The sequence below is a fragment of the Thamnophis sirtalis genome, unplaced genomic scaffold, assembly GCF_051295495.1.
Source record: "Thamnophis sirtalis isolate CommonGarterSnake01/CBP01778 unplaced genomic scaffold, rThaSir2_p1.2 scaffold_5, whole genome shotgun sequence".
Classification (NCBI taxonomy): domain Eukaryota; kingdom Metazoa; phylum Chordata; class Lepidosauria; order Squamata; family Natricidae; genus Thamnophis; species Thamnophis sirtalis.
In genome coordinates, this window is record NW_028261385.1 from 78,501,495 (window position 1) to 78,524,950 (window position 23,456).

General features: G+C 38.3%; 2 protein-coding genes and 1 long non-coding RNA gene across 13 annotated transcripts in view; 2 read left to right on the forward strand and 1 right to left on the reverse strand.

Annotated features, from left to right (window-relative positions):
• PSIP1 (PC4 and SRSF1 interacting protein 1) overlaps positions 1-12,446 on the reverse strand; it is a 29,040-nt gene extending 16,594 nt beyond the window's left edge. The window contains exons 1-5 of one of the 5 annotated variants that reach the window (XM_087716097.1): positions 12,428-12,446; positions 11,648-11,828; positions 7,916-7,992; positions 4,640-4,778; positions 2,491-2,613 (exon numbers count right to left, since the gene is read on the reverse strand). In XM_087716097.1, coding sequence (XP_087572223.1) covers positions 2,491-2,613; positions 4,640-4,778; positions 7,916-7,992; positions 11,648-11,719 — 411 coding nt within the window. In that variant the 5' untranslated portion in view covers positions 11,720-11,828; positions 12,428-12,446. The other 4 variants (XM_087716098.1, XM_087716096.1, XM_087716099.1 and 1 more) reach the window with 4 other exon arrangements.
• A 236-nt stretch (positions 12,447-12,682) lies between these two features.
• On the forward strand, positions 12,683-16,574 carry LOC148045438 (uncharacterized). Its single transcript, XR_015696737.1, has 2 exons — positions 12,683-14,395; positions 16,154-16,574. It is a non-coding gene; the product is annotated as an uncharacterized LOC148045438 (long non-coding RNA).
• A 2,351-nt stretch (positions 16,575-18,925) lies between these two features.
• Positions 18,926-23,456, forward strand: part of CCDC171 (coiled-coil domain containing 171) — a 274,987-nt gene continuing 270,456 nt past the window's right edge. For 2 of the 7 annotated variants that reach the window (XM_087716105.1, XM_087716103.1), the window contains exons 1-3: positions 18,933-19,380; positions 21,007-21,153; positions 23,100-23,226. In XM_087716105.1, coding sequence (XP_087572231.1) covers positions 21,113-21,153; positions 23,100-23,226 — 168 coding nt within the window. In that variant the 5' untranslated portion in view covers positions 18,933-19,380; positions 21,007-21,112. Of the gene's footprint in view, positions 19,381-21,006; positions 21,154-23,099; positions 23,227-23,456 lie in introns of all 7 variants that reach the window. The other 5 variants (XM_087716106.1, XM_087716104.1, XM_087716100.1 and 2 more) reach the window with 5 other exon arrangements.

A 23,456-nucleotide genomic window follows, 5' to 3' on the forward strand; every position in this document is an offset into this window, starting at 1 on the left:
TTATATTACTCTTATATAGTCTAGCAATATTTACATTTTCCTACAATGATTTCTAGCATGGAATTTGTCTTTAACCCCATCCCTTCTTTTTACAGGTATGCATAAGGTGGTCATTTTCACTCAATTATTAATCCAAGATCTTTTTCCTGAGCAGTCACCGGGCATAGTTGTAATAAGGGACATAAAACTGATGAGGTTGGATAATTAGATCCTTATAATGGTGTGATCAACAGTTAATAATTAAAGATAGATGTTCTAGTTTTCACTGTTAGCAAAAACTTCATCTCTTCAATATTTATGTTTGCCGTCTGCTGCTAAAAAAGGGCTTCTACTGTTAAGTTTTTTGCCTGTAGGCAATATTTCAGATCACAGGGCTGATACAGCCACTTCTCTGTAAGGAATATAAAGAGGATTCAAACAAAGTGATTATGTAATCCACAGTAAGCAAAACCTCTTTTGAAAAGCAACAATATTAATTTTCATTCTGTTCTCAATGTGTATGAAGATAAGGCTAATTTAAAGAAAAGCAAATAGGACATCTCTTCACTAGACATTCATTTTATTTCTTAGAAGCAAATTAAGCTATTCATAAACAAACTTTTATCTTAATACTGTTGTTCTGTACTCAAAGTACTTTTCATTTTTCCCCTTTAGTCAATTATAGACCAAGATGCTGACATTTATTTGAAAGTAAATCTAACTGAATTCAATTAAAGTTAATTATTTAATAAAACGGAAACTCAAATCTTGATTTTTCTTCTTTGATTGCTTTCCCACTTCTGTTCCTTTACTCAATTTTAGCCTTCTTGTCCAAATTTTTTGTAATTTTTCCTTCTACTGTATTTCACACTGCTGTCTTCAGTCCATTTCTCATTTGGAAAATCTCCTTTGGAATTTTATTTGTCTTCGTTCTTCAGTTTGATTAGCCACTGATGAGAATGCTGAGGGCGCTATTATACCTATTAAACTGCATTGTGCATTTGTACTTATTAAACAGTTGTATCTATATCCAAGCATATTTTTATGGTCTTGTGAGCTACAGTCTTTGATATGCCAACAGTCCAGCATGCACTTAACTCAGATCTTCTTTTGGTGTGTCTTCTATATTCTTGTTCACAACAGCATTTGACACAGAAGTCTAGGAATCAGTTGACAGAGTTGAGCAGGTTCTGAAGACTTTCCTTGTTCACCAAGGAAAACCCCCTTTTATTATTTATTTTTTTAAAAACCTCTAAGGAGTGTAAAACAATAATATAGTCAAAAATCAAAGAATATGCCTCAGCTGCCCCTTGAAAGGGTTCTTCAAGATTTAGTGTACATACTTTACAAGAATTGGAAATGCAATCTTTTGAAACTGTATAGTTGTGTCAGAGTCAAATTTGTTACTTTCCACAGGTTCAGAACTACTCCATCTCTTGGTTGTAAGTAGGGAATAGAAGTAAGAAGAACCCAAGGAAGATTGTGAAGAGAACACAGATATTGCAAGTGGCATGGGCGGCCAACTGGTCAAAAGACAGCTACCATGTGACTGATAGGAGAAATCAGGGAACAAGCAGAGACACAATAAATAATACTGTGCTATCTATAGTGAGGATCTAGGGGCACTTGGAAAGTTCCCCCAGGTCTAGGTTGAATCAAACTATCAAGGCTATCTATCATAGTGCCTCTGTAGAAATGGAAATTTTGAGTGGTAGGAGAAAAGGAGAAAAAATTGTAGTAAGACACGCTTGTATCAATTCTTCTCAAATCCCTGCTAACAAACTTCTAGTGCTCCAAAACTGTTGTAAAGATCCTCCAATCTCTATAAGAAGTACATTTTAGGGCCTATTTCCTTTTGATGTGCATATGTTTATTTCTTGTTGCCTTGGGTTCTATTATAAATTTCTTCCTTTACTGGATAGACTTGACTACAGGCTGTAAACCTATTAAGTTATAAGATGATTCATTCACACTTCTTCACTTAACCTTTTACTTAGTGTGTATTTTCCATACCTGGCTGCACTTGTATATATTGTATAGGCATCTTCCATTAAAAATGTTTTTTTAGCAAACTTAAAGTGCCTTCATTGTGTTCTTATTTGATTTGGTTTTCAGCAAACTTGAAAGCAGTAGAGTATACAAGGCTTGAAATTAAAATTGAATGCTTCAGAATGTGTAAGTATACAAAACAGCACCTGTCTGTAATTCATTACAATCACCATGTCTCTTTTAAACTATGGAGCTATTGTAGGAAGATGTTGACTACAGCCACAAGACTGTATTTATGGAGATTCTCAGTCATCCGGGTCATGGTTGTCCCAAAGATGCCCCCCCCCCAAGAGTAACTGGACTTTTTGGGGAAGCTTCTTAGATGAGAAAGGTCTTCAAAGAACAATCAGATGTTTCAGAAGTCCAGTTGCCTATTGAAAAAGCACATTTGGGACAACCATGACCTGGATGATTAAGAATCTCCATAGGCATTCAGCTCCTTAAAACTTTAAAATCACTTACTTTAATAAGAGCTGTTAATTTTCTTCGCTTGGGACCCATTTTTTGTTCATTTTCTTCTGTAGTGTCTATGCTTTCTTCTTGATCTATTTCTTTAACAACTGTAGTGTTAATTGATGGCTGAGACTGAAAAAATGCAAAAATGTAAGTAACTGAGCAATAGATACTGGAAAAAAAGTGCAACAATATTTTCCATTCTTGTCAGTTAAAAGAATGTCCATATAAATATTTTATATTGCACATCAGGGTTGTGTGTTTGACCTCAGGTGAATCGGGGGGGGGGGGGGGGCATGGCCAAGGTGGGCATGATCAGCTCGACGTCACTCATGTTGGGGGCGACATGAGCTGTTTTCGGCTGTGATGGCCTCCTGCAACCCTCCTCCAGCGAAAACAGTACTCCAGAGGACTGCGGGCAACCCTCACGAGCTCAGTTTTCAGCTGCAATAGGCACCACAGACCAGTCCATCACTGTTTCCAGGATGGCCCTGCAGGCAAGATCTAAGCACCCTAAGGGCTGGGTCCAGCCCATGGGCCTTGAATTTGATACTCCTGGTTTATCTGATTTCAGGGCAATGTATACAGTATGGTAAACAGAAACATCCAATTCTAGTTAATTTCAATTTGCTACTACCCAAGATGTCAATGTGTACTAGTCATTTCATTTTTCACTATGTAAAGGTTTCCCATGTTCATACTTTTAAATATCCCCAGCTCTTAGTAGCATGTTGTTGAGCATCAGATGTTGAGTACCATCTGATACAAGGTCTCCATCATCTGATGCTATCTGTTAGTCATTTTATACTATCCGTAGAGTTTATTGGCAAAATTAAATGAGCGATTTTTCAATTACATTCTCCATACAGGTGAAGGTTGCCTTAAAAATTGTCAGTAAAATTACCAATTACCTCCAACATCTTCCTATACCATTTTTGCCAATTCAAGTATCTGCTTGCTTTAGCTGGCTAGGTGATATGATAATCAAGCGTTGGATGACTCAGCTGGGAGCCTACATTGTTGATGGCAGTTAACGTGGCCTAGAAACCAGGAGATTGTGAGTTCTAAGCCTGCCTTAGGTACAAGAGTCAGGTGGGACTTTTGACCAGTCACTCTCTCTCAGCCTAACCAGGGTTGTTATGGGGAAAATAGGAGGAAGGAGTATTATGAATGTTTACTGCTTTGAGGTACTTATAAAGTTACAAAGGCAAGATTTTAAAAAAATATAATAAATAAAGAAACACTATAACTTTCTTCTCTTTACTCATCTCTCTTAGGAACACCTTACCATGAGGATGGTCTAAGAGCATCTCATAATATTTAAATATAGCTGTTCAGTAAGTAACAATGAACTAAGTTTAATTAGGTAATACTAAATGAGTTAATTACCCCGGGTGGGATTTTAGCAATTGTTCTCTTAAAATTGTTATTACATTATTTTTAAAAACTTGCATCAGAAAAAAAAACCTAGTATTTTCAGGCTTGCAGGATAAATGTTAAGTTCAATGAAACATAAAATTCAATTAATTGTAATGACTGTTATACTATGGAAATCACTGCCATGTCAATGGTATGGCATACATTACATTTTTAATGATAGAAAACATGGAATCAAGCTTCTCCATCACTCTTTCTATGTGCTACTTTGGTTTCTAAACGATTTCCACAATGTAGAATGTTTCTAGAATATTTTGTATACTCCTGGAAATGAGAGATATACATATAATACTTATATCTCTCAATTGTTTTGTCAGGGAATAGAGAAAAGAGGGCTTTCATTCTAAAATCTTCAGAACATTCCTTCTCTCAAGAATAAGCAGAAATTTCCAATATCTGGGAACAAATATTTATGACTGTGTGAGATGTCAATCACTGCAAATAGCACATAGGTGCTGGAAGTCCTTTATAACTATTGCTTCCTATGGAAAACAGTAATAATGGATGTTACAGGAGAACTGGCTTTTGACTATATAATGGGTAGCTATTATGGTCTACTCTGGTAAGCTTGGTCTATTCAACTACAATTAAGATGTTTTGAGATTTACTTTTTCTATAATCTATCCAGTAATTTGGATTATAGCACATAGAAACATGGATATTCTGAAAGAAATCTTGAGATGCAAATTATTAATAGAAATCAAATTATAAGATAACTTACCGGCTGACTGGAAAATTTAACTTTGGGATTGTTCTCAATTTCCCACAATCCTTCATTAAAGCCCTTCCTTTTATTTAGCTTGCCATATTTGTCTTTATTTTCAGTATAGGGAAATATATCTTTTGGCCCCAAAAATGCACTACAAAGGAAATAATGGGGAAAAATCTGCATAAGAGTATAATATTTACTCTTTACAAAAACTGTTTACAATATTTTTAAATGCTAGGATTTTATACCACTTGGGACAGGAATAAGTACTCTTTATAAATATAGCATACTATGTGTCTTCTTACTAAATAATAATGAGCCATGCAATATTTACTGCTATGCAATGTAAAACTGGAAAGGAACAAGCAAGATACTGAAGTTTATATTTGATACCAATTAATCCAATAACACTCAACTAGCTCAGCAACATTGTTGCAGTGACAACCAAACAGAAAGAACTGTATAATGCAAAATAGCTATGCTGTGCTATATAGCTATGCTATAAAAGCTATGCTTTTATGCATATTAAGTTAGTCCTCCTTTCTCTTAACTCTTCTCTATTTGGTATTACATTTCTGCCTTTCTGATAAAGAAATATCCAGATAAACATTTGTTTTAGTAGATTTAGATTTAGATTAGATTTAGATTTCTTTATTTGTATGCCGCCCTTTTCCCTGAAGGGACTCAGGGCGGCTCACAATTCAAAAGGGAGGGGAAATACAAACAAAGTAACAAACATAAAAACCATGCATAGTTAAAAACACAACAATCACAACAATCATACCATTCGAAGTGGGGCAGCGAGCCTTTAGCCCCAGGCCTGTCGGAACAGCCAGGTTTTAAGGGCTATGCGGGAGGCCTGGAGGGTGGTGAGGGTACGAATCTCCATGGGGAGTTCGTTCCAGAGGGTCGGAGCAGCCACAGAGAAGGCTCTCCTCCGGGTAGTCGCCAGTCGACACTGGCCGGCTGATGGAATTCGGAGGAGGCCTAGTCTGTGGGATCTAATTGGTCTAGTGGAGGTAATTGGCAGTAGGCGGTCTCTCAAGTACCCAGGTCCAATACCATGAAGGGCTTTGTAGGTGACAACTAGCACCTTGAAGCGTACCCGGAGATCAACAGGCAGCCAGTGCAGCTCGCGGAGGATAGGTGTTACGTGGGTGAACCGAGGCGCACCCATGATCACTCGCGCGGCTGCATTCTGGACAAGCTGAAGTCGCCGAATACTCTTCAAGGGCAGCCCCATGTAGAGCACGTTGCAGTAATCCAGTCTGGAGGTCACAAGTGACTGTTGTGAGAGCCTCCCGGTTCAGGTAGGGTCGCAACTGGTGCACCAGGCGAACCTGGGCAAATGCCCCCCTGGTCACAGCTGACAAATGATGTTCAAAAGTCAGTTGTGGGTCCAGGAGGACTCCCAAGTTGCGGACCCTGTCTGAGGGGCGTACTGTTTGACTCCCCAGCCTGAGAGATGGAACACTTGGCCAATTAGTAGGAGGGAAGCACAGCAGCCACTCGGTCTTATCTGGATTGAGTACAAGCTTGTTAACCCCCATCCAGTCCTTAACAGCTTCGAGGCCCTGGCACATCACGTCAATCACTTCATTGAGTTGGCACGGGGCGGACAGATACAGCTGTGTATCGTCCGCATACTGGTGGTATTTTATCCCGTGCCGTCGAATGATCTCACCCAGCGGTTTCATGTAGATATTAAAGAGGAGGGGGGACAGGACCGAACCCTGCGACACCCCATACGTTAGGGGCCTAGGGGTCGATCTCTGCCCTCCGACCAGCACCGACTGCGACCTGTACGAGAGGCAAGAGGAGAACCACCGTAAAACAGTGCCTCCCACCCCCACCTCCCGCAGTCGTTGCAGAAGGATACCATGGTCGATGGTATCGAAAGCCGCAGAGAGGTCAAGGAGTACTAGGATGGAGGCATGACCTCCATCCCTGGCTCTCCAGAGATCATCGATCAATGCGACCAAAGCGGTTTCCGTGCTGTAGCCAGGCCTGAAACCCGACTGGAAGGGATCTAGATAATTGGTTTCCTCCAAGGACCGCTGGAGCTGAAAGGCTACCACCTTCTCAACAACCTTCCCCACAAAGGGGAGGTTGGAGACTGGACGATAGTTGTTTAGGACGGCTGGATCCAAAGATGGCTTCTTCAGGAGGGGTCTCACCACCGCCGCCTTTAATGCGGGGGGAAAGACCCCCTCCCGAAGGGAGGCGGCAACAACTGCCTGGATCCAGCCCCGTGTCACCTCCCTGCTGTTAACAACCAGCCAGGAGGGGCACGGGTCCAGTACACATGTGGAAGCACTTACAGCTCTCATGGCCTTGTCCACGTCCTCAGGGGTAACAGCTTGAAAATCAATCCAGTGATGTCCTACCAGATTATCCCTTGGTGCCTCAGCTGGTTCTGCAGAATTGGAGTCCAGGTCCGCCCGAAGCCGAGCAACTTTATCCGCGAGGAATTGGACGTAGTCCTCAGCTCTGCCTTGCAAAGGATCGCTCGTAGAATGCAGGCAATGTACTGTTTCATTACAATACTTAATTTTACTGGTAGTTCTGGGCAATTATGCAAATTCTGTCATAAAATTGAGGCACCTATGTGACTGGATCCAAGTTTATAATGGTTACTAAGAGAATCATGATGTTGTAAGTCTGAACCTATTCTTCTGAGTGGGTGTTTTTCGCTGGAAACTGGCAAAAAAGTCATACATTGAGGTCATGTGACTGTGGAATGCTGCGAAGTTATAAATGTGAGCTAGTTATCAAGTGCCTGAAATGTGGTCATGTGATCACGGGGGTGGGGTGGTGCCGTATTTTATGACACCCAGAACTGTCGGTAAGTTGAGGACTATCTCTAGTACTTATGGCAGACATAAATGGGTGCTAATGCTAAAGTTATATCTGTCTAATTCTAAGCACTTGGAAGCACGGTAGAAAACAAGAATAAAATCATCACCTTCTAAATGAAAATCAAAAGAAAGCCAGCTTGTAAGCAAAGAATGACTAAATTATCTTGTTGCATAAATATTAACGGAAGAAATACGTTCTTGCATTTTAAAGTTGTACTGTCTACACATCATCAAACTATAAGAATTGTAATGATCTGATATTGTAATTAGGCATGTTATCTGCCTATTTATCTTATTCCAGTTTTAGAAATGACCTTTAGAATAAAAGGCTTGGTGGCAATATTTTCAGACATTATTAAAAAGAAATAATAAAATATTAGGGATTGATTTGTCCCGTTGTCTAATGTAACTTTGCCCTAAAAAGACTTACGTTTCATGAGTGCCAAAAAAGAATATAGGCATTTTATTTGTCGGTGGTTTCACTGCTCCATCAGGAACTTCATCAACCTACAGCAACAAACAACAACTAAATAAAAAGATAAATCTAATCCAAATATTTATAGGTAACAAAGGATTTTTAAAAAAGCAATGTGTTAAATGCAACCATAACATTTCTGTATTCTTATGAAAACTATAATTTGCTTCCATCCAAGACTGAAAAATGTGATTCCTCTAAGATTTACTTTAATAAGATAGTCCCTTTTAATAGTGGCATGCTTGGGACAATGAATGAATGTATACAATATCACCTAATAGAGATTAATCTAAGTATATTTGTGGCAAAAGCTTAAGCAGTATCTGAACATGGGAAATATAGATTTGTATATTACATTCATTCTGTCACTTGTAACAGCATCCTATTTGTGTCTATACTAATAATTATGGAATATTTTCAGATTCTGACTTAGTCTCTTCATCTTGCTCAGAGTGACTCTGGATAATGAGATGGGTGGCATATAAATTTAATAAATAAATCTAGGTCAAGGCACATGAAAAACTAGTTGTTTTATTCAGTTTGCTTTATTTGGGCTTAGTTTAATCTATGTACCCAAGTTTACTGTTCTTTAGAAGAAGTGTACTGGCAATTTACAATACAGGAAAGATTATTTATTTTAATAAAGTCTCCCCCAAGTCAAGCTCAACTTCTAGTTCCCGTCTAAGAATATATGTGTTATTTAAGTTTATTTTTCTTTATAAACAGCATACTGGCTTGCTACTTTTGTGGATATTTTTTTTAAAATGTCTTGCCATTTCCTGGTAGTCTTCCATTCAATGATACCCAAATCCAACCCTGTTTAGCTTTTGGGGATCAACCAGGATTGGAGAGAAACTACTTATTTTGACTTTTATTTTCAACAGTCCATTATTCTAAGGAACCATTCAGTGTCAAGATAATAGAAGGTTGCATGGTATAGTTGCCTATATGTCAACGAAGAAAGTTTAAAGGGAATATCCAATATATAAATGATCAATTAGATTTTATCCAGAATAGTTATTCTATTTATTTAACATGAACAAGAACAACTGCTAACTATATGTCAACTAACAGCAAACTGAGATCAGTTTTTTCTATATGTTCAAACTTGTCACTGAATTTGATACTCATTAGTTTTTCTACTTTAGTGCCATTTAATTCTCCATTTATATTTCATTCTACCTAGATATATACTTCATTAATCAACAACAGTTAACCACACATCAGGTATGAGCTTCTGAATGCTCATGGCACAATACAGGTGTGAATCTTTGAGTGCTAAAACTTTTTTGGTTTCTTATATTTTAGCATAATCATGTAATTGCTAAGGATGTGGTACACTTTGCATCAGAAACCTAATGGTGCTTTGAAGTGGGTATAGGCATGCATATCATAACTGTCAGTGTCTTCTTAAATAAGATGCATCTTGTAGAATTTCCTGATAGCTGCCAATGACAGAAAAATACCTTATTTGAGCTAAAAAAGGGCCCACAATCTATTTTGGAGCAGGCATTGGTGCACTGTCTGTGCCTTAAGCCAAATGCATATTATTCCTGGGATCATGCAACTGTGTAATCCCTGGTAACATAGCTTCGTTTGGTGAATGGAGGAACACTATCTCCAAACAACATTTTGGTTGTACATCTATGTTTTCTTCTGGAATACAGAAATTCATATAAAAAAGGAAAACAATGCAAACATAAACCTTTCTGTCTCTATTTACTCATTAATGCAATAGTCCCTTAACATATTGAATAAGCATGTTATAATCCAATTGTGATCATTTATATTTGTCGGATGTAAACTGTTTAGAAAGTGTAGTTTGGCATTAAAATGAAAAAAGAGAAGCTAATAAATTTTACCAACTGCTACTTCTGCTACTTCATGTTGTTAATCAACAGTTTGAATGATGTAATTAAAGGAGTGAACATAATGTGTTTAGTTGTTAGGTGAAAAAATGGAAAATCCAGAAATGACGGGTTCTAATATCAAGACAGATTTTGTTCCACTGGACTACTACAAAGCTATTTACTTCTACTATAATTGCTAATCTGAAAAAAACCCCACAACGATAAAAGAGTTCAGCTGCAAAATTATGAAGACTTGGCTATGAACTACGGTTTTCTATATTTTGAAGAGCTGGATCTGTGGTTTGTTGAAATCTTAGTTACATTTAACAGCAATTATATAACTTAACTAAACACTTTTGGACATCTATACAATTTCTGCACTGCATTCAGTAGCACTAGTAAATCATCTGATATTTTAAAGCTAACAGTAATAAAATTATACATTTAAGAGTCCTTTAAAACGAGGCTATCATTTTAATTACTTTTAAAAAGCTTTCTCTACAAGGAGGTTACCAAGTTACAAACCATCTGATTTGGACAAAGTCAAGGTTAGATCCCTAGTGCTGAAATTGTAGTCACACAACATGCTAACTCATCAACATACTGAAATGTCCTGGTCCACACATCCTTCTAAGCAATAAAACTCAACAGGTTGAAGGTGCTGAATTGAATCCAAAAGTAGCCTGCCACTTTTAGGGTACTGAATCGACACTATGTACCCGAAGAAGTATATCAGAGTAACAAGAGTTGGAAGGGACCTTGTAGGTCATCTAGTCCAGTAGTCACCAACTGGTGGTCCATGAGAAAATTTTGGCGGTCCGCAGAAAAATTATTTGCATTTTTATATTGCACTAAATACTATTTTTTTTTTAAAAAAAAATCATAGTAGTGGTCCGCAGGATTTAAAATTATGAATTAAGTGATCCCAGAGATCTGAAAGGTTGGCAACCCCTGATCTATCCCAACATCTCCCCACCAAGCAGGAGTCTCTATACCATTTTTGACAATCTCTTCTTGAAAGCTTCCAGTGATGAAGGACCCAAAACTTCTGAAGGCAAGCTGTTCCTTGGGTTGATTGTTCTTACTCTCAGAAAATTTCTCCTTAATTTTTAGGGTGAATCTCTCCTTGATCAGTTTCCATCCATTATTCCTTGTCTGGCCTTTGGGTGCTGTGGAAAATATGTTGTAGATCATACCCCATCAAAACAAGAAGGCTAAAAAAAGAAGCATGTGGGGTATCTGGGTATGGAACTGGGTTTGTCTAGTTTAATGAAAAGGACTAGGGGAGACATGATAGCAGTGTTCCAACATCTCAGGGGTTGCCACAAAGATGAGGGAGTCAAGCTATTCTCCAAAGCACCTGAGGACAGGACAAGAAGCAATGGGTGGAAATTAATCAAGGAGAGAAGCAACCTAGAACTAAGGAGGAATTTCCTGATAGTTAGAACAATTCATCATTGGAACAACTTGCTTCCAGAAGTTGTGAATGCTCCAGCACTGGAAGTTTTTAAGGTATTGGATAACCATTTGTCTGAAGTGGTGTAGAATTTCCTGCCAAAACAGGAGGTTGGATTAGAAGACCTCCAAAGTCCCTTCCAACTGTTATTCTATATGTAATGAGACTTCCCCAAAACAAACACGCCCCTCCCCCAAACAAAGGCCAAGGAGATACATTAAGTTCAAAGGGAGATTTTCAAGGACCTGCCAGGGACCCCACAGAGCCAAAAGGGTCGATCGGCCAGGTCCTGAACCATCCGGAGCCTCCCCACCCCCTTTAAACCGGGAAAACAGCGGGAGGCGAAAGGAAATGAAGGGACAGAGCCGAAAGGGGGCTTACCCGGGCTGGCCAATGGGGATAGCCTTTCATTTTGGCGAAGATCAGGTCTCCCGGTTTGAAATCGCGGCTCATGCTGCTCCTTCTCGCTGCGCTGGCGGGGAGGGGGAAAGGCGAGTCAAGTCTGCGGAGGGAACCGAGCCGGGCTGCTGCAGGCGAGCGCCGTCCTCAAAAACATAAGCCGCTGTTCCGCGGGCGGAGCGAGGGAAGGAGAAGGAAAGGCAGTAGGGGAGAGGCTGAAGGGAGCAGCGCACGGCTGTTAAGCCCACCGGTGCCCTTCACCCCTTTCCCCCGAAGGGTCCGGGGTTGCGCCACAGAAACCTCCCAACCCGCCCTTCTCCCGGCGGCGGCGGTTCCCGCCAACCCAAGCCTTCATCATTCCCGTTTTGGCGGGAAGAAAAGTCCCCCATCATCAGGAGAAAGAAAGAAAAGGGCAGCCACCCTCTGTCTCCCTGCCGCCGCCGGAGCGCGACCATCCCCGATCCCCGCTTACCTGACCCGCGCGCACGCGCGCCGAACCCTCTCCCACACCCCCACCTCCTCCTACCCCGCCGCGGCTATCCCGTTGCTCTACCTTCCCCCTCCCCCCGCAATAGCCAAACCGCGGCCGCCGCGAGCTCGAGGGCGCGCACCCGCCGCTCCTCGCGCCAGCCGCCTCGGAGGCTCGCTCCGACTCGGCGCGCACCAAAAGATTTGCCTCGAAATCAGGGGGTGGTGAGGGGGGTGAAAGTCAGGTGGGAGAAGCTGCGAGTACAGTTCTCTGGCCCGTCTTGGTTTTCTTACTGGGTAGGGGATCAGCGGTGTATTGAAGTCGAGAGAGAGAGTGGTAGGGAAAAGTCCAAGAGCCGGCCCAAGAGCCTCATTGATCGGGATCCTCCTCCTTCGAGCACAATGGTTCGCTCCGCCTTTTCCTCCTTCTGTTGGCGCGTTCTTGCAAGGCCGAAAGGCAAACAAGAGGGAGTTCGTTATCAGCGCGGGGGCGGGGTGTGCTTCAACTTTGAATGGGCCTAATGGTATCGCCAAAGGGTCAGCCGCAGGTTCCCTTAACATCCTATGCAGAGCCAGGTTTTGTTAGTGTGGGGTACTTGATCCTGCTGTGACAAACAAAAAAACAAAAAAAGGTCATATTTATTGGGTATCCTATAATGCTCCGTGGATAGGACATAAAAGGTTTGCATTCACCCGGATGCAGAGTGTTTTCTTTGGGAATAAGTCAGCCTGGCTTTGATATAAACTTGCTCCGGATGAAGGTTTTGCCGAGTATAATTTTAGTAGGTTTGTAGTAGGATTCATGCTCTAGGTCGTTAGTTTTACAATTTTTCCATTCTCTTCCGAGATGAAAACAAGGCAGTGAAATGTAAAAATCATGGCTGAGTTCTCCGGAAAATGCTGCCAATCCAGGCAGATTTTTTTTTATAATGATAGTTAAGGACGTATTTAGATTTTAAAAAGTAAATACATAAATAATATGGGTTTTAAATTGCACTGTACAATATGACTTGATTAAAGTTCTGTATTAGGAAATTGTGTCGCCAAGCAGAATCTTGATGTAGCTTTTAATAACAGTAGCTATTAATAAAAAAGACTGTTCATATAATATGCTTTCTGACTAATAGTTAAATTTATTCTTAACTCAGTTTTGTAGTATATCACACTGAGCCACAACGGCTGGGTTTTCATACCTTGCTTATTTATCAAATTGTTATCTCACAAATGTGACTCTTGCATGTTTAATTTTGCCAGTATAGTTACTACTAAACTGGTGTGACTAAAGATATTCACTGGTTCTTTTCAAACTGATTATGGCATTGTGAGTTCAATATTCTGTGCCAAAATTCAGCAGAGACCTATCTTCATTTTTATATAGAATGCATACTAGAATGTAGACTTTTCAATGTTGATTATTTTATATGTATGACTAATTTATACTCTACCTTTCTTTCAGAGGTTTGAGGCATGTTTATAATCCTGGCCCCATTTTTGCCCTACAAAATAATGTGTGAGCCTAGACCGAGAGTGACAGGCACAGAGTCACAATGGGCCTTCACAGCTGTGATAGACCTGAACCAGCCTAGTACTTTAATCACTATATCATTCTAGCTTTTTACATAATAACTGTAATTAAATCTTTTCTGCTAGGTTTGCATAATACTCTAAGCTAAAATGTGATTGTTTTGTGGCTCAGAGTGTTGTAAAATGCAGTCAGTGAGGTGTTTTCTGTTTCTTGAAGTAATAATTGGATTTATTTGGTATACAGAATTTATTAGCTTTGTGATAAACAGCTGCATAAAGCAACATTGTGCCTCTGATAGCAGCATGAATCTCCTCAGGCTGGATGGGTAGGAGATGATGCATGTGGCATGACAGAAAGTGACCCAACTCTCTTCCTGATTTTCCAGAAGTCTGCTTGATTGCCAGAGGGAACAGAATTATAGATTATTGGAATATTAATTTAATCTTATATAACATGTATGTACCTGCCATCAATTCAAATCCATATTCAACTAGAAAATAGGTACCCTGGAACCTATTTTTCCACTCAGTTAAATTGGTCATAGTCTTATAATGACTTAAAATACTGCCATGAGCTTCAAAAAGGGAATAATGAATACAAATGCAATAAATCTAGTGCTCACATCTAAATAACATGAAATGCTGCCATTTCTTCATGAGTAGCTTTGTGCAGGTGATACTAGCTGGATTTATACAATACACTAATATTAAACACAGATTGCTAATTCAAAATGTAAGGTAAGCATTGTCATATTAGATACAATTGTATATTCAATATTGAAAACTATGATGGTACAAAGAACAAAAATATATGCTGTGAAGTTCAGAGTGCCATTTCATAACCTAATAAGTGTCTGTAGTTGCATTCTAACTAATATATACTTAATATGTTGCTTTAGAAAAGTAGCCTTGTGCAATATAAAATTATACTGATTGTATTTGCACAAGACACACTAAGGAATCAAATACATAGCCACATTTTATGCCAGTATATACTGCAAATTCAGTCATTGAAGGTTTGAGTAAAAGAAGAAATCTTGCATTCCTTAATGAAATTGGATGTGCTTTCCAATTACTCTTGACTCCTGGTAACTGCCTGAATGAGTCCCTACAGTTTCCTTGGCAAGTTTTTCAGAAGCGCTTGCTTTTGCCTTTTTCCTAGGGCTGAGAAGGAATAACTGGCTGAGAGTTATCTAGCTGGCTTCATGGCTGAGGCAGGACTTCATTTAGTCTCCTGATTTCTTTGCAGTGTTTAAAAGGATCACATCTATTGGCTCTCCTAATGAATCTATTAATTTTTTATAGCTACCCATCTCGCTTATGTGACTGTGGGTGGCTTATGAAGTTAAAAATCCAGAAAACAATACACCCAACTCCACCCCATCCCAAAATTAAAAAACAAACACTTAAAAACTTTAGAACATAATCTGTGGAGATTATGTTGTATCTAAAAGTACAACCTCTTAGCAGGCTTTCCACCAAGTTCTGAACCAATTGACAAAAGCCATGTTTTCAGGCTCTTCTGAAAGGCCAACAAAGTAGGGACCAATCTCTCCTCAGGGCAAATGATATTTCAAAGGGTGGGCTGTCAGAAAAAGGTCTCTTGGGTGCCATCAGCTGACATTCCTTTGTAGACTGGATCTGCAATGTGCCCTTTCTGTCAGATCTCATGGGACTAGTAGATGTAATTGGGATGAGGTGATTCCACAAATATCCCAGCCTCATGTCAAGTAGGGCTTTATAGATCAGCAGCAGCTTGAAGCAAACTGATATCCAATATAGCTTGCAGAGCAGAGGTGTAATATGTGCTGATTTAAGCACACGTAATTGTCCATGCTGCTGCATTTTGCACTAGCTGAACCTAGATTCTCTTCAAAGTCAGGTCCATGTAAAGTGCATTACAGTAATCCATCCATTCATAAATCACTGCATTGAATACAAACAAAAATGCATTTCAAAAACCAAAATTAGTGCTTTCCATTATCTGAATGTCTAGATTTCCAGATTGGATACAGAAAAAGCAGTACTGCTAGAGCAATGTTGAATTTATGTTTTTCAGGAACGGTTTTAGGAGTATAAACAGATTAGAGCTGTCTCACAATATTTGCTGGCATGCCTGCTTTATTGTGACTCTTTAAGGAAAAAAACTGGAGCAGATTAAGTCTCTGTGTTTAGTTTTGAATAATAAAAGCAGGCTACCTTCCTCTTAGGCTAGTTCAAATGCAGATTTAAAAGAAAACAGGTATAATAGTATCCACAAACTGTTGTAGTTTTGCTAATGTTTTTACCCCACAGGGAAAACTTTGATTTGAGCTGAATTGCTTTGGGTACAAAAAAAAACCCTCTGAAACTATTGATGCTATTCTTTTAAAAATGATAAATGTTCCTGCTGTAAGGGAAATAGCTCCCAGGATTAGATTGTATTGTAAAATATGCTTACAGGATTATGTTCAAACTCTGACAATTAACTTCAACCTTGTATCCTTTCTCCATCAGTTTCCAATAGCACCATCTTCAAAATAGGAAAAAAGAAGAGTAGAAGAATATACTGTACAGTTACCTAATACAATCCATGTAATTGAGTCAATTCTACAGAACAAGAAACAAAATAATATGTTTTAAATTATTACTAATAAAATTGGAATCTGCTGATCATGTAGAACTCTTGAATGGTTTGAAGGCTCATTTTTTTAAAAAAAGTATTTGTGCTTATACGTTATCTATAGATACATCCTACTCATATCAGTGGATTTTGTACATTGGTTAATTTCATTGCGTTCATATGAATGAGACAACTAAGTAAATTTAATGATTCCATTATATAGACTAACTTTGGGAATATTGTTTCTGAAAGCTTTATTTCATTGTATTAACTTTTGATGGGAAATAATAGCCTGGATTAAATGAATGTATATCGATTGTTATTCATCTTGCTTCTGAAAAGATATTTTAGCAGCAATGATTTCCATCTTTGTAGAAGAATACACTGAAACCTATATTGTAATGACTATTGTCTTGCTTAAAAACTAACAGTAAGGTATACTTGAACCAAATATTCATTTGACAAGCAGCATAGATAAATTAGATCTCCCAAAGAGGCCAATTGCCACTCAAGAATATCTCACTTTGGCCAAAGTTGACCTTCATCTTATGCTTTTTTAATTCAAACTGATACATACCGTAATTTCACAAAATGTAAAGTTCTTCAGGTAGTGTAGAATATCATGTTTTACAGATAGAATTGCCTTTAGCAATTAATGGAAATATATTCCAGGGCATAAAAAATAGTTGCTCGGAGTCAAGGATTTCTTTAGAAATGCATGAAAGTAAATAACACAATTTAGAGATGTCTGTCTGTTTAAAAAGAAACATTTGTTCTAAAATAGTCCAAAAATTATAATCTGCAAATACTCAAATTAAATAGTAATTACTATGCACAAGTACTATAGCAGAAGGCTGAATTTCTACCTATATTTTCACAATTTCTATTTTATATCCAATTCCTCCAGGAATAGGCCAGGAATAGTGGACACGCATCAGTCCTTAATTTTGGAGTTGTTTCTGTGACAACCTTGATTAAGAGACTGAAGTAGTGTCATTTTAAAGATAGCTTGTCATTTAAATTCAGATATTAAGATGAAACAATATTTTAACACAATTTGTTGATTGTTAGCTCACCTGAACCCTAACTTCTATCCTGTTCGGTCCTGGGCAGAAGAAGTCAACCCTTTCTTCCGATATAGACACAGGTACTATGGGATGCTATAGAGAGCCGAAAATGGATTGCTCCATTTGTGGTTACTCTTTCTTTTTTAATAACTCTCCCTTTCCTATATGAATGCAAAGTACCACTTCTGTGATGGTTCTTATTTTGACTGGGCCACTGTGGATCTTTATTTTTTTTTCCAATTTTGATGTGAGTTGGTCAAGATGCTGTTTTCTGGGAAACTCAGGCTGCTTTCAATCATTTTGATTTTTTAATATTTTATTAATCAGATTTATATTGCTGCCCATATTATACAAAGCGATTTTGGGCAATGTGCAACCATAGAATAAAATGGCATAGATAAAAAAAATAAAAACATTTCAAATGAGAATAGTATCATTTAAACCCCAGAGAATGCAAAAATACCAATCACAGTGGAGCCATTTATGGTTGTCTTTATTTTCCAAGGACCCCCAGGCCTGATGATATAACCAGCTCTTGGGGGATTTTCTAAACAATTGAAGGATTGAAGGTTGCCTAACTTGGTGGGGAATGGGGAGAGCGTTGTGTAAGGTGGGTGTCAAGGGAGAGGACACTGGCCTGAGACGAAGTATAAGTCCTGCCCTATGATAACATGCCTTCACCACCAGAGCTAATGGAATGGGCTGGTACAGTTAGGGAAAGGCAGCACCTGGAATTGGGCCCAAAACAGATTGAAACCAACACAGCTTATAAAGATGAGGTGTTATATGTGCTCTTCAAGGAGCACACATAACCTGTGCCTCTGTATTCTGCACCAGTTGAAGCTTCTGGATATTCTTCAAGGGTAGCCCCACATAAAGCACATTACAGTATTCCAATCTGGAGGTGACTAGGGCCTGAGGGACTGTGAGTGGAGCCTCCTGATCAAAGGAGTACAACATGCATAATATGAAGCTGTGCAATGCTCCCTCAGCCACAACCTCTCCCAGTTCTTTGAGGAATAATGAGTCTAGGAGCCCAAGATTGTGCTCCAGATTTGTCTGGGACAGTATCACCAGATCAGCTGCAAGTCATACACAGCACTAGATTAAGCTAGACAGGGCTGTCAAACTCCTGGCCCATGGGCCGGATGTGTCACATGTTGGCTACGCCCACCGCCAGTTTAGTGAAGGGGGGGGATCCAGATAGGTCATGTGATGCTGCTGTACCAATATAAGTTTGACCCTACCGAGCTAGTATTCTTTGGAGACAGTGTAAGACCAAAAGAGAGAGTTGATCATAGATGTTCCATCTGGGGTCTTTGCAATATGCGCTCTTGAAAAGTAATGATTTATTGTGGTATATGGATTCAGTGAACACAATTCATTGTTTATAAACTATTGTAATCAAATGACACTCCACAAGACTGCTGTATGAATTGCAATATATTTTCTTTAAAAAATAAAGATTTTTTTATTTTGAATATTACAATTGCAATTTAATAAAAATGAACTGCAATACGTAAAACAACGTGAAAATACATTCTACTGAATCCAGGAAGCTAAAATGTTAGTACTCGTGCTAAAGTGCCGAGGACAGCAAAAACAACTCACGCATCTATTTTCCTCCCCATCCATTATTAGCGTCCACCCGTTAACAGCGCCTATAAATTCTTAAAGCGGCAAACAGAGCGGGAGCAAAATGTTTACAACTCCTTTAGCGCATGCCCAGTTTAGCTGATTGAAGCAGATAGAGTGCGGGCGAATAAACCTCCCGTTTAGAACGCGTTACGTCACAATTTCACATTCTTCCAATGGGTAGCCTGAGACCGGAAAAAGACGGGAAGCCGCTGAGCGAACCGCTAGTAGTTGTTCTCTAACCGGAAAAAGCCGTTGTAAAGGCAGTGTGAAGCTAGCATGAATGTCCGGGCTTTCCTGTTACTCTCTGGGTCCTAAAGCCTGCCCAGAAAAAAAACCCCGGTGCCTTGCAGATTGTTCATATCCGATAGCTTGGCGATCTCATGATTCCTGTTTTCAAATACAGGCGCGGCAAACAGGTACGAAGATGGGAGGGCGGCAGATTTCGACGGTGGTGTTACGGTAGATTGATAGGAGGGAAGAGTTGAAAACCAGAAGGAGGAGGATTGTTTTGCTTGGGCTGAAGACAAACAAACACCAAAGATGTATTAATTGCAGGTCTCCGTTGGTTAATCCGGATTGATCAACAAGGTGTGAAACGGATTACAAGCAGCGGTAATAAATCCGGCAAATTCTCCTACGGTTGTTGCCCTTATAAAGAGGAATACTCGTTTATAGGAAGCAGGATGAAAGTAATATAAATTCACTTGCGGAGTCTTCCGTAGCCCTGAGGCGATATAATGAGAAAACTGCCACTTGTTGAACCCTTGAGGTTTTTCTAAAACTATGAATTAGGGATTTAGGTATGAAGAAGTTATCTCAAGTCCTGCCCGATGTGAACTTGCTCTATATAAACGATAGAAACTTGACAACGTACAAATGACAGCTTTTGCCCCTCTTTCAAAGGTGCTTTCCTGGTAGATGATATAAAAATCTTACTCTATGCCAACTGATTTAGGGATGGTTCCGATTTGTTTCAACCATTTAAAAATAAGATAAATAAGACTTGTTGCTAAGCAACTTGACTTGAGCACAGGAATGAAGCTTTAGAGCAGCCTGATGGCAAAAAGGAATGATGGGACTCTAACTGGGTATGATTTTGACGTCCCTCTATTTAGTAAACATTAGGGAGATGGGTTGTATCCACAGTTCCATCCTCTCAGCCCTTTGAGGTTGGCTGGATCGGGAAACAGACACCCAAAAGATCCCAGAAAAGTCTCTTTATTGTTGCACTGTGTAATAACTGAGTCTTGAAAATTAGACATATTGTCTCCCTGTCCCAGTTTCCCCCATATCAGAGAGGATCAAGGTGGAACAATCTTGAGTTTCTCATTCCCTTTCAAGGATTTGTTGATGTTTACACAGCAGCTGTTGATATACTTTCTTCAAGACCATCTTGTACTCACATACTTTACACCAGGGTTCCCAAACTATGAGTTGTACCTCCCTTGAGTGAACTCCAGAGAGAATCCATGTGTTTGTGCATGCAGAATGGTTTAGTTACGTTATTATAAGGTGTACGTTGTCCACCTTTCGCAAAGTTTCATGTTATCAATTTAATTATTTGTGTTCATTTTTACATTTGTTTTTTTAGGGGAAGCATGAACATCAATATTATATTAAAGAGAGATATAAAGGCAAAAAGTTTAGGAGCCCTGTCTTGAATTGACGAGCTAGGCAGTCTGTATGATCCAGAAAATTTATTTGGATAGAGTTTGGGGTCTTTGTTTTGGGTTTTAGATTATGGTAGCAATAAGGATCTGACAAGATTTATGTTTTTTTCTTAAGCCTATTTTTTATTTCCTAAACTGTTCCTTAAGCTTATAATCTATTTTTGTAACATGAAGATGAGTGGAGATGGAAATAATAAAGTTAATAAATAAAGTTAAAGTTAATTTTATGATTCTTGGGATTATCATTGCTTGCTTCAGTAAACTATTGGGCATATACTTTAATAATAAATTCTACAATTTGTGATTAAATCCGAATACATTACTGAAAAAAATGATGTGACGGAGATGTTTGTTTAAATTTGTGTATTATAGGAGTTGGAAAACAAATGATGTTTGAAATCTTGTGGTGCAGACAATATTACCTATGACAATAGCATTGTATGCTATTCAGAGAACATAAAGCAGAAAATTAGTTGTAATGGATTCTCAAGTGAATTACTCTGTCTCTGAAATGAAACAGTGAGTTTAATTCCTATAATTAATAAAAAATACAGTTATGAAAATTTCTATTCTCTGAATAATACTCTTGACCATGCAATTTTCTGCCAATTTTTAGTTCTATAATATGAAATTTCTAATAGAATGTTAACTGCAGGAAATGCATATTTGGGAAAAAATGTTTAGTACAGATGGCAATTGAGAATGTACAAATCATGCTATTAATACTTCATAATTTTATATTTCACAGTAATATTACTGCAGTAGCTAGCAGGTAATTTAAGCCATCCATAGTGCTGGTATTTTAGTGGAAGTTCAGCTTTCTGTAGGATTGTGTTAGCTAACTATAGTTGCTTTTAAAAGTAATTTGCAACACCTGCATCATAAAATCATTAGCAAGTTTTGGTTGGAAATAACACACAAATATGGGATTGTGCTATAAATGTATCTAAGACAACATCAATTGATGTCCATCCATTTCTGAAATTCCTTTAAGAATATACACACATACATATAAACATGTACTATACCACCCACCCACCCCAAATGCATATATAAGGTTTTAATGGGTTTCAGTCCAGTTTTGCTAATTAACAAAACATCACTTATCAAAGCAAAAAAAAATAACTTATTTTCCAAATTCTGTATTTTACTTACCAAATACAATGGCAACTATTAGGGTAACAAAACTGATAAAATTTCAGCTTCTGTTCTAATGAACAGGACCATTTCAACTGTGAGATTAAAATTATTCAGAGAAGTGTACTTAGTCCCCTTCAGAAGTTTGTTTCCATTTTGTCTTCAAGATGTGATATTTCAGGAAATCTTTTTAAAACTTTGTGTATTGCCTGCTGACAATTAAGGTTTTTTTTTTAAATGGAGCAGCATGGCTTTTCCTCTTGTTTTATCATGTTTACATTTTTATTTTCCTGCTTACTATCATGTTATGTCATATCTGTATCACTGTTTTTATTCCTGAATTGTTCTGCCAGTCACTTCCTATGTTATATGAAAAGTGGATGCAGTACTTTAAAAAATTGCTTAGTTTTCCATGGTATATTATGTAAAATAAAATGGGTATTTTATCACACTGTCAATGCAAGGGAAAAAACCCTTGTTATTCCATTGGAGTGGTTGCCATAGTTACCTCATTAACTTAGGTATAAGATTTCATTTCGTTTTGTGAACTTCTCCCTTTTATTTGAGAAGCTGAATGAGGTTTGTGAATTAAAAATTATATGCAACTTTCATATATTTTATATTTTGGTGCCTAAAAAGATAACATTAAGAGAGTTGTGTGTGTGCATCTTCCACTAATTATGAATTAATAGTAATTAGAGTTGAGGCTGGATTCATCAGGGTAAACTTATTTTCCCTGGACATCAAGGAAGCCAGTCAACATCTCCCTCTGTTTCTCATTTAAATGAATGTATAGGGACTGGCAAAATGCAAAACATCTATACTTTAAAAGCTTTGCACACGAAATATTTTATTTGTTGCAGTTATCATGATAAGCCATTCCTCCTGGACTTTCTCCTACAAAATTATTAGAACTGCATTATTAATGATCAATGCTGCCACGTTTTTTAAGTAGAGTAGAACAAAATAAACATTATTTTTAATTTTATTTCTTCAAGAGAGAGAAAGTAACAGATGTAAGGTTTGAAAAAGATTGACTTTTATCATGAGCGGCATCATTTGTGTTTATTTCTACCCTGTCTTCATTTTTCAGGGTGACTCACAACCCTTTATATATATATAGTTATTTATCAGCACAAATACAACACACACACACACACACACACACACACACACACACATATTGATTGATTGATTGATTGATTGATTGATTGAATGGGACTTAGTTCTGAGTAAGAAATTCAACCTTGCTGCCTTGATTATTTGAAAATTCAGAGCTGGTATGACTGAGATCATTTGTGGTGAAAACCCCTTGTATTTTTAAACAGGAACTTTGGAAAGACATTTCTCCACAAACACAGTGAAGCTGATATGGAAACAAAGGAAGATCTGAGAAGGAAACTCCATCAAGCCAAGAAAGATAAACTTGACATAACTGCTAAGCATAATGCAGAGGTAACAATTTCATTGTTGTGGGGCTGGGTGTGCAACATAGTTATACAAACTACTCATCCTATTGATGTTGAAGGATGGCCTTCTCCATCTTGACACATTTCTGATATATCTATAATGTTAATGAAAGGATTTGTATTAGACTTGTGTACTCTTGGACCCTGATTTAAAAGAACTTCTCTCAATCTTGTCCCAGTCCAGTCTTTGTGGTATTAAAGTTAGTACATCTCTTA